Below are 12,426 nucleotides of genomic sequence, written 5' to 3' on the forward strand. Positions count from 1 at the left end.
CAGAAGGCTATTACTAGCCCGAAATACTCTTCAGATTTAACAGAAACACAAAATTTAAAGTATACTTCTTATTTGTTTTCATGAATGAAATCAAACTTAAGTTTTTATAAAACGAAATCATTGTACAGTTATTTCAGAATAAAATTCTGAAAAATAATTTCAAAGAATTGAAACACATCTAATATAAAGAAGCTGGGTAACAGGAGAACAAAAGATGTAGGACATTTTGACATGTATAACTGCACACAAGAGACTAAGATGACATAGTAGTTATAACAAGCAAAATATTACAGAGAAAAAATGGTGTTTCTGGAAAGACTCAGGCCCTGACATTATCTCTGGCCTCTATACAACTTATTAAGCAGGAAAATTGGACTTAAAATTCACAGAAAGAGTCTCCTTGATGTAGAATCCTGTCCTTGCTTTCCATTGTTTCAAAGAGCATATTTCACAATTCATACTTTAATGTCTAAGATCAATTGGTCAATTTCTGGGTTTCACTTTTCCTCTTATTAAAGATATGTATACAATGCCAGCATGTCTGTACTGGAAAGTCTTGTTTAACCATCAATTAGCCTTAGTAAAAGGTAAGTCATAATTTTAACCTGAAGATCATACCAGATACTTGCCATGTATATAGTGCTACATACATAAAATACACAATTCATAAACAAAAATATAGTAAGATTTTTTTTTTACCTCTCCAAAAGTCAAATACCAGGAAATCTTTGCTACTTATAAAACAACTTAGAAAAAGAAAAGTCCAAACAGACAAACAGAAAGACCAGATGTTACCAGAGACATGTGTTAAAATCTCGGATACCTTATACATAAAATTGCCTTTCACAGAGCCAATTTACTCTTACTCTAGACATAATTCTAAAAAGATCAACTATGCATATAACAGATTAGAAGTGGAAAATTAATTAGAAAGAGAAAGAAAAAGTAATATCTTAAGACAGTTTGTTGGCAGCAAGAAGTAACAGCTGACAGCAAGAAAGGAGAGAGAAGAATAGGAGCAAGAATAAACATATTACAGAGTGCTGGTAGGGTGGTGCTCAAAGAACATGGACATCTAGATGCCTTAGCATCTGCACCTTAGCCTTTTGATTCTCCTTTTTCATGTAGTTGTCTTTTGGCTGAATCAGAGCTATTATTATACCAGTTGGACTACTTTTTTTAGTTCAAATTATCAGTTTTATGAGCTGCCTTAGTCTCTTGATAAGAATCAAAAGATCCTATTCGAATCAGAAATACACCCTTTTCCAGGAAGGGTTCCTTCTGCCAAGGGCCTATATTTACCCTTATTAGCTTCAAATTTCTTGAGGTGGTCTCCAAATTATCTTCGTTTGCATATCACACACTAGGCTCACTATGCTAAAAGATCAAAATGCAAAGTAGTGCAACAGTACAACAGCTGATTCGCATAATGACTATTATTAGGAAAAGGATAAATCATCTTTAGCATAATTCCAAAGCAGCTAAGTATATATTTTATAAAGATGGTAGGCTAAAGTAAATTAATAAAATAATAAACTAAAATGGAAATGCATTCTTTATTATCCTACATGACCAGTTTTCCAAATTTTCTGAATGGGTAAAAATTATCTGGTAGTTGTTTTTTAAAAAAATTACTGCATTTATCTAAATGAGAAACTTTCAAAAGAGATTTTAAAATGTTATTCATTTTACCAGGTAGAGTTTTGTGGTATATTAAAACATCTACACCACTCTACATTAAAACTCAATTAATTAGCATCATATCATGTTAAGCAGGTAACATGAGCCACCAAAGACCCCACAAATATCTGACACCACTTAGTTTACACTTCTGAAATGTTTAGAATGACTAATGCTGGAAATCCTTAATAACTGTTGGCACCATAGGTAGGGCCAAGAAATCCCCAACATTTTAGTAAAAAGATTCCACAACTTAGTATCAATGAAGGAGGTAAGTGAGAGAGTGGGGAAAAGAAAGACACCTTACTAAGAAGAGTACACATGTAATGTCTGGCAATCTGTAGACTCAAAAACCTTTGTTGTCATTAATAAGTAACATGGGGGATGGAAAGATGTTCATGTGAACCTAAAGAAACTGGTTATGAAGCATAAAAAGCACTGAAAGATTTTATATGAAAGAAATCTGGAACAAGGAATAAAGGAAACCATGCATGGACTTTAAACAATACTATAAAGCAAATTACTAATGTACCATAAGTCTGCTTCAGAAAACCTGGCCAAGAGCAGAAATTCTTTAACTGCAGGTATATAGAATATTCCTAGAGTCTTCACTTCTGCAAAAAAATTAGCCCCCTCCCAGTTTTCTTGGTCTACTTTTGTTTTTTTAATATTTGATAGAGACATGAATATAATAAAATTTTTCCACTTTAACTACAACAGCAGCAAAATTTAAGTACTAGGTCATGCAACTGTAGACTAAGGCCAATTTTAGAGGACACAAGAGAGGAGTATAGTAAACAGGACAGTGTGAGTCCCACCAAGGAGGGTTAACCATTACTCAGGTACAGCCCACGGTTGACACATAGAAATGATGGTCCATAGTTACCAACTTTTCTAATTTTTAATTTTAAATGCTGACAGGAAATTCAAATTTAAAAAATACACATATGAAAACATGTTCCCACAAAATTTTGTACGTGAATGTTCACAGAGGCATTATTCCTAATAGGCAGAAAGTGGAAACAAATCAAATGTCTACCACTTCATAAATGGATTAACAAAATGTGGTTTAAAAAAAAAAGACTGGCAATTCTTTTTAGAGGGAAATACCTACCTTATGATATGTCAATTTTTATCTTGCCCAAGTAAGGAAAATGGCTATGTGGACAGATATCCTCCTTGGATCTACTGGCACTATAAGAATATGAGTTGTTAACATTGAGTGAAGGGTATCCATGATATATGTGAACTCTGTACTGTTTTTGCAACTTTTCTATACATCTAAAATTATTTCAAAATTAGAAGTTAAAACAAAAAGAATATGACTAAAAACAAACTAGGTACTTGCTTTATAGTGTCCTACTGAAATCAAGTCATCTCAAAATGTAAAAACAGGTGTGTTGGATTAGATCAAAGATAAAATACTGTATAAAATGATAAAAACATATTGGCATAATAAATTTTTGTTTTATCTTCCAATATATGTTATCTTAGAGAAGTTTTTTTGTTCCCTTCCCCAGATTAATAGTTGAAAGGAACCACTTCCACTCAAGATGTTACATTACACTTACTCTAATAACACTCTTGTAAAAGTATCGAGAAGCATAATTATTTTACAAGATGGAACCAAAAGACAAGCAGAGTAAGAATAAGCTGAACAATTACTGAGGTAAAGCTAAGTTATTCTGAAACAAAATATGTTTAGGTGCCTGAGTCAAAGAATACCCTTAGCAAAGTTCTAACTTACTATGTTAAACATCTAGAAAGATATGTGAGTCTACCAAGACAGTGTTCAAATGCAAAATAAATCAAAGAAATTTAGTGTTTCCTAAGTAGACTAGACTGACAAACCGTGTTAAAATATTAACAAGAGGGAAATTACATTTCAGCTTGAAATGTCCTTGTTAATAGTTTACCTCTTATATGAAATGTCTGCTTGTGACCACAGAGAAGTTTTAAAAGAGCTCTCTCAGAGTAAATCGCCAAATTCCTAGGCACTCGGCTCAACCTAAATGAGCTAGTTGTGGAGGGAAAAAGTCAGACTAAGTTTACTCAATTATGTGAATATCAGATTTAAAAGTGGGTATCGTTTTGGTAGATTTATTTCCCCCCCTAATGTTGAAAAAAGCAGAAAAATATGAAAAGAAAATTTAGGTTGGAAACAATAGTAACTATAGGAAAAATTTCACATTTACAAAGTTTCACATCAGTACATCATCTAGAGGTAGATATGAAACTTCAAACTTCACCATCATTCAGGAAGAGGTTATAGCAAGCATGTTTTAAAGTACAATTAAACTGTTAATAAACATTAAAATCAAATGATTCAAACAAGTTCTAAAACACAGTAGCTTTTCCTTCAAGCTTTCCAACCCTGACACGATTTAAAAATACATTCTTCCAAAATTTTGTCAGACTCACTAAACTGAATATTATTTTTAAAAATTCCTATTTCATATATACTATTCAAAGAAAACCTATTTATTATCACTATATCTGCCATAAACCAAGCCATCTCACTTGGGCAAAGTACTTAACCTCTCTGTTGTCAATCTGTAAAAATGGAGGTAACAGTACCTACCTCATAAGAATATTGTGAGAACTAGCTGAGTGAATATATGTAAAGGGCTTAAAAGAATATTTGGCACACGGTAAACCCTCAAATTTTAGCTTGTTATTAAAAAATTATTTTCATAAGTTATTATGGTTTCCATCTTTGCCATTAACTTTGTTAGAGAATATAATCTACCAATTATATTCTAGTTAACATGGCTATACTTCAAAGACTAAAACATAATTTACATAAGAAAAATTTAAAAAGGTATAAATGTTGCCCGGCCGGGCGTGGCTCAGCAGTTGAGCATCGACCTAGGATCCAGGCGATCAGGGTTCGATTCCCGGTCAGGGCACATGCCCGGATTGTGGGCTGCAGCAGATCAATGACTCTCTCATCGTTGATGTTTCTATCTCTCTCTCCCCCTCTCCCTTCCTCTGTCTGAAATCAATAAAGATATGTTTAAAAAAATTAAATTAAATTAAATTAAAATAAAAATAAATAAAAAGGTATAAATGTCTTCTTATGCAAGGATATCTTAATTTATATACAGGGGTGGGCAAAAGTAGGTTTACAGTTGTGAGTATGTGAAACAGTGTTTATTCTTTCATTATTTTTTTATTATTGTATTATTTAGTAATAATAAATAATACAATAATTAATCTACTTTTAGGTTAATTTGTTAACCTACTTTTGCCCACCCCTGTATAATAACATAGCAATACTACAAATATAATGTAAGGATCCAAATATTTTAATGACAATTTATGTCTTTTTTCAATTTGCAAACATAATTTGTTTGACTAGAAAAGCTTCCAGGAAAAATTGGGAAACACTAGAAAGCTTCCTATATTCTCTAACTCAATTCAAACTTTGCACTATGAAATGTATTCTGGTAACAGACCCCATTTCTGTGTCAGCTACCACCACTAAGGCTTTAATACTCAGCATGTGATGAGAGATGAAACCAAGTGTGAACAACTTTCAGGTCCCATGAGTAGGCTGACTGTTAAAGCTGTCAGGTTCAATCGCATCATTCTACATTAGTCAATGCCCCAAACTGCTCCCTAATTGTTAGGAGCTTAACATATTCAAAACCATTGTTTAGGCTAATGCTGAAATGCCCTACAATTGAGTTTCTAATAAAGTAGTGGGAGGGATCAAATTGTAGTTAGACCTTCACTGAACACTCATGATTGGACAACAGGACTACATAGAATAGCAAACGAATTCTAAAGTTTCCTAATTGGTTAATATCTAATCAATATCTTTTGGGGGAAAATTAAGTCCCTAGTACTACAGTAGTTACTGAAATAAGAACTGGAAGAGGCCTTAGTGAACCTAAAATGGGTAAAACTCATATATCTGTGTTAACATGGAATTATGAGTTTTAAAAGAAAAATGTAACACTATTTTTAGCAAAGGAAGTGTTTCTGTACAGTTTTTCTCATTGGTAATCAGGCTGCTTCTGTAACAGTTGAAATTAATTGTGTCCTATAACAATTATAACATCAGTATAATAGCCATTAATTCCAAAGTACATTACAGTTTGTAAAGTCCTTACTTTCATTTGAACTTCATAACATACATGTAAAGCAAGTAGAACAGGTACTTAAAGTTTTCATTTTATGTATGAAAAAAATGATGCCCACAAATTTAAAAGGCCTGTTTACACTAGTTACTAGTCACAGTTACACTAGTGAGTAGCAAAGCTCCTGGAACCCAGAATTTCTGACTCATATTTTGCTATTTTGCATTGTGTCACACAAATAGAAACAGTAAAATTCCTAACAATGCTTTTTAAAGAGATGCCTCTTGACAACGAGGCACATAATTGGGAAATTCATTTTTATGTTACAGATTAGTAAACCAGAGAGCAGGCTCAGGAGTCAGACTGCCTTGCTTCCAAACTTAAGTTTTACCACTTACTGGATGTGTGACCTTGTGCAGTTACTTTTAACTTTTTCATCATCCAGGTGATGTTACAGAGCACTGATAAAAAGTTACTTTGCTCAAAATGCTAATTTCCTTAAAATTATAAGTAATTATAAAATTATTTATTGAAACTTTTTTTTGACCAATCAAGTCAGGAGAACTGGCCTGGACAATTCCTTTTTATTAAAGGAATCATCTTTCAAACAATACACACTTTTTTTCTCAAACAGAATGAAAGTGTCGTTATCAGACACATCATCTGAAGGGAAATCAAGGACTACATCTAAGGCAACTCCCCAAAACAACCCCCCCCCAAAGTTATGCTATTGGAAAACAAAATATTCAGAGCTGACTGAAGTAAGTCTCACAGAAATCTACAAAACATTAGTCACTATACTGTACCTTTAAAATACTTAAATATCTTCATTTACTAAACATCATATAAACCTTGGAAGTTCCTTTATTTAAATTATTTAAAAATCTGTATCCTTCTTATAACAGCAACAGAGAGTTGACAATGAACCATGATTATCTACATGAACTGTATCCAAAAGCAAAACCTAGAATGCAGAATATATTAGAATACAAATTTTTTTCATTACATTCAGCCTTAAATTTTTTGTTAAAGGAATCATCCTTCAAACAATAAGCACTTGCATTCTCCCAAAGACAGAACAGAATGAATATAGAACTAGGAAACAGAAGGGAATTTGAAAGGCAAAATGGAAAATTAATGGCAGACCCACAGAAACTAATTTATACTTGTACTCATGATACAACAAGGGCAGAGCACATCATTAAGAAAATCACACGGACAGTAGTCCTCTGTTTCAATAATGTAAAAGAACTATAACTATATTGCTGATATCTGTGAAAGAATAATTATTCTAAAAACAAGTATATGGAATAAAACATAATGATTTAACACTGAAGAAAATAAAGCTGAGTTACTCAACATTTTTAAAAAGGTTTTTTCAAATCAGAGCACTGAACATCAGACACCCCCCCATCCCCACCATTAACACACAAAAATGTCTCCTTTTGTTCCCATTAAAAGCACAAATCTATTCCCAGTTTTAATTTCTATTAGTTTCCTGATCTTACCTCCCTGACCACTTTGCAGGGGACAATTCTTAAGACAGCAAATAATCCAAACAAGAGGCCTATCTAAAACCAAGGCCAGAAGATCAAGAATGACCTCTGGATTTTTCCTGCTGACACCAAGCCAGTCACTAAAAATTACAACTTTCATTAAGTTTTTTGGGGAGGAGGCAAAACATTATTCAAATTTAACATTTCTATCCTTTGACTTATATATCATGGTTTTCTTAACAACTGTAACAAGACTTCTATAATTACATTTTAAATACTGACCATTTTAATTTACCTTATAGCACTGCTCTCTTAATTTTAAATCAACTACCTATAAAGAAACCCTATATAAAAGGCTAGGATCTGATTATCTAAACATAATGATGTGTGTGACTTGAAAACAAACAGGGCCTATATGAAAATTATACCAGACATAAACTTTTGTCATTTTGAAAAGAAGATTCAATTACTAAGTACATCATAATTTTAAGGAGACCTATCTAAACATTCAATTTATTCTAAACATTTTTGTATCTTTTCCCTTGTACACTGCCTAGAAAATTCACATTTTGCGCATTCAATACCAATACTATTGTCTCAGGCAGCTAAATTGAAGTAGTTATGCTCTCAGTTCAACTGAGAGGTCAACGTGCCTCAGTTGCCTAGAGACTGATGGTTGCTACAGCAGCACCAGATAAGCCAGGCTAAATAAGCTCCAGCTTGAAGGCAGAAAGCCTTTACTGCTGGACAGAAACATAGATGCAGTTGTCTCAGCATGTAGCATTTGAGTCTAACTGGCTGATCACATTTATAAGAGACGCATCTTACTGAAACATGGAAAGAGGATAAACCGTAAAGATTTTAATTGGACTGAATCCTGGATTTCTTGCAACTATGATTTCTTTGTTCTTTAGTTGAGTCATATGTTAAGTGGAATTTTCCCTCTAGCTATAAATTTCTCTTTACCACCACTTCCCCCATCGACCTCCCTAAAGCCAACCCCTAAAACCACAAACATAATGAATAAGAAGAAATGAGATTTTTGCTTAAATCAGCCTGGAATTAACTGGAGAGTAATTGAAACAGACTTTTATAAAGAAAGAAAAGAAAAATGCATCGTGAAAATGTTCATGAGACTTAATCTAAGAATATAAAGCTATCAACAGCATATGGCTACACTTAATTAAAATTAAAAGAGATAAAATAAAAACAGATAAAACTATTTATCCTTTCACCCTCTCTATCCCCAAACCCCTATTATTATGGCTACTTCACTAAGGCTAGTGAAATAAGCTAAAGAAGAACTCTCCTAAACCAGTCAAACTCCCCTTATTCATGTTGAGAGGTTCACCAAATAGTTAACTTTCATTTTCAAAGATAATACCACTAATTATGCCATTGATTTTCTGTGCTGAATTTTCTGTTGTTTATTCTAATATGTAACCTAATTATAATAGTGATGGTTTATAATGCACCATTATAGACTTTAAAAATAAAAATGCTGTGCTTTATATACAGCTTACAGAAAATACTGGAAAAGTGTATACATTCTAAAGGCTCATACAATGAAAATTATGAATATATACATAAAGCATAAGGTTACAGCAAGTTACAAACATCTACTTAACTAGTTATTTGTAATTTATCACTGTTATAATTTTCTCAAAATGTTAACACATTTACTACTAGAGCTTTGAATAAAAGTAAAATAATAAAGAATTCCAAATAAACAAAAAAATATATACTTTAGGAATTTTAATATATCACCTTTAGGGAAATGTGGGGGTGGGGGTGGGCTGGAGAAGGGGTGTGTATGTGTATGTCTGTGTGTACATAGCTTTGCCCATTTACTGTCCTTTTTATGTAATTCAAGATGATGATTTTTCTGATTTGACTCTTGCTTTTAAAGCATTCCTGTAGACTAGGTCACCTATCAAATAACAGATTGAAACTGGAGGAAAGGATAAATAAAAAACCAACAACACAGTCACCATTATTTACAATATTTATGAACATTTCTTCTCTCCTACTAGGAGGACGGCCATATAGAACTTAATGGGATCATTCACTCTTTATTCTTTATTCTCCTACACTGGTTTTCAAAAATTTAGACAACAGATATTCATACATTATTTGTGTGGGTTTTGAAATTATAAATGGAATTTTTAAAACCACAAGCCCAAAACTGGTTCACAGTTCTTTTAAAAAGTCCAACTGTCTGAAAGAATAAAAGCTCCCCCACAAATTACTACTTTATATCGTTAGAAAAAAATTTAGAAACTCAGAAATTGAAAATAATCAGTTGGTGGCACCATATTCTTTTGTCTTCTCTCATGAGTATCATGTAAAAATGTCTATGATTTCCACTAACATGTCATTACAAATTTAGATACTTTATAAACTCCTATAGGAAGCCCTGTCTCATTTTTCTCTCTCCTCCAAACTTTCAAAACTGATAACCCGTCTTCATGCTACTTTATAATGTACCTGAGTTGTAGCAACAGCAGGGGTTGCAGATGATGCCACTGATGGGGACAGAGCTCCCACTTGTTGCAAATGCCCAGAAGACTGCTGAGGTAAATGAGAACTGGAGACAGGAGTACTAGATCCTGAGCCAGATACTACATTTGGAAATGATACTGCTACATCATTGCTGTTATAAATACCTGAAAGAAAAGAAATATTTTATAACTTAGCAGTGAAATTTGTCACAGACATACATTAATCAATAATCAATGAATCATTTCCTCCTGATCCCTCCCCCAATGACAAATTTTATTAGTGGTGGTAATAAAAAATAAATAAATAAAATACCAGTAATTAAATAAATAAATACTGATTTTTCATAAAACATGTTTCTAAAAGAACCCAAGTCTTTATTTATACATACATACAGTGCTTTGTAAAAATAATAACAAGGATTTTAGGAACTCCTAACAGTAAGGAAATGTTTCTTAAGTAGAACAAAGCAATTAGAGTTGCTTAAAAAGTACCTGGTAAGCCTTTCAAAATGCAGATACTAAAGGCCCCAGAACTCATGATTAAGAGGAGGTGAAATGGGAAGAGACTTTATTTTAAAAAGGTCACCCATGCTACAATGTAGAAAATAAAATGGAGTAGGACTAGACTTGAGATTCAGAGACCAATAAAGAGGCTGATGACATTGTGGGACACAGCTGTGAGAATAAAGAATATAGATGGATTCTAGGGATATTAAGGAGGTAGAATAGACAGGGCTGTATGACTGGCTAAATGGGGTGTTCAAGTTGGGGTTAGGGTGGAGGGTTACAGAGGGTTATGGGATAATCATGACATGGACTACTGGGTGGGTGGTAACAGTCTCTTCAAGGAACAAAGAACACAGTGGCACCACGGTGAAAGCTAGAAAGAAAGGGGGAAATGATAGTGGAAGCAAGTCATTCTAAAAAAGTGGGTGGGAAGGGGAAGGAGAGGGAAAATGAAAAAAAGAGAAAACAAGGAGTTACTAAAAAAATAATAATAATAAATAATAATAATAATAATAGTTTGTTTTGTGTTGTGTTGTGTTTTGTTTTTTTTAAGATGGGAGATCATGGCCCTGGCCGGGTAACTCAGTTGGTTAGAGCATCATCCTGACAGGCCAAGGTTGTGGGTTCAATCCCAATCAGGGCACATACAAAGAATCAACCAATGAATGCATAAATAAGTGGAACAACAAACTGACATTTCTTTCTCTCTCTAAAAATCATTAAAAAAAAAAAAAAAAAGATGCGAGGTAACGAAGAGCACACAGAGAAATAGAGGATCTCTGCAGATAAAGGAGATGAGATTATTTATAAATCAGTGGGGTTCTCAACTAGGGGTGATTTTGTTCCATAGAAGAATCTAACAATGTTTGGAGGCCTTTTTGGCTGTCAAAACTAGGGATTGCTACTGTATCTAGTACATAGAGGCAATGGATCTTAGAATGCCCAGGACAACTCCTCCCAATTAAGAATTATCTGGTCCATAGTGTCACTAGTGTGGATGTTGAGGAATCCTGTTATAAACTAAGGCTTTTGATAGAGTGGGAAGAAATAAGATCCTTAGAGCTTGACACTGCAACAAGAGGAAAACAGAAAAAAATGAACATAAGGGGACTACAGAAAAAAAAAATCTTTTTGAAGGTAACAATAGTTATTATTATATCAACAGTACAATTTACTTTGTTCTAAAGAACATAAATATTATTGATTCATAGTAAATAAAAGCACCCATAATCTTCAAACAAGGAGAATAAAAGAATTGGGACATTATAAAGTCCTTACAACTATAATTGAGGCTTCTAAGATATCTACAGTTTCTCCAGAAAAAAAACGTAATTTATTCATTCAACAAATGCATCCATTACGCAATCATCTGAGAGCTCACGGTTTGCCAGACATTATTCTAAGCCCTGGAGATATATACCCATTCAAGATATGTGGTCTCCGCCTTCAAGAAACTCAGTGGAAAAAAAGAGACAATAACAAAAGACTGTGAAGAGTGATAGAAACATCCTCAGGGGGCTATGAGTGCATATAAAGGGGAATCTAACCCAGACCTGGGGCAGACAGGGTAGGGTGAGGCCAGTCAAAAAAACTCACTGGAAGAGGCGGGTAGCTGCCTTTAAAGCTATAAAACAGAGGCAAAGGGTGGTTTGAGGAAGAAACATGCAACAGAGAGCAGGGTAAATTCTTTAGAACTTATAAGTACCATTTGTATAGAAATGAGGCAAAAAAATAAGCAGGAAACAAGTCAAGAAGAACATTAAAAGTTAAAATGTTAAAAGTTTAAAAATTTAGAGACAATAGGAAACTACTGAAGGACTAAACAGAAGCTTGGTGTGATCATATTGGTGTTTAAGTAGAACATCAATCACTGGCACAGGCAGAGAACAGATTAGGGGAGATATTAAAAAAAAGACCAAGAAAGCTATTAAGGATTACTACAATAATACTGATGAGCAAAAAATAGGGATTAAACTAACTAAGGTAACGGCAGTAAAGAGACATTACAAAGGCAAAGTTCATAGGACTGATAACTAATTAGACCTGAAGAATAAAAAAGTAGGAAGACACAGGAATGACTTAAGCACCAGTAAAGTGGCGAGAGTGGTGATACCAGTCACTAAAGCAGGAGTATTGAGAATATCCAATTACTATCTG

General features: G+C 33.4%; 1 protein-coding gene across 14 annotated transcripts in view; it reads right to left on the bottom strand.

Annotated features, from left to right (window-relative positions):
- Nucleotides 1-12,426, bottom strand: part of MLLT10 (MLLT10 histone lysine methyltransferase DOT1L cofactor) — a 240,939-nt gene that overhangs the window by 15,601 nt on the left and 212,912 nt on the right. For all 14 annotated transcript variants that reach the window (XM_081133058.1, XM_081133059.1, XM_081133056.1 and 11 more), the window contains one exon: nucleotides 9,749-9,927. In XM_081133058.1, the coding sequence (XP_080989184.1) occupies nucleotides 9,749-9,927 (179 nt within the window). The remainder of the gene's footprint in view (nucleotides 1-9,748; nucleotides 9,928-12,426) is intronic.

Source organism: Miniopterus schreibersii, assembly GCF_964146895.1.
Source record: "Miniopterus schreibersii genome assembly, chromosome: 1".
In the NCBI taxonomy this organism is placed as follows: domain Eukaryota; kingdom Metazoa; phylum Chordata; class Mammalia; order Chiroptera; family Miniopteridae; genus Miniopterus; species Miniopterus schreibersii.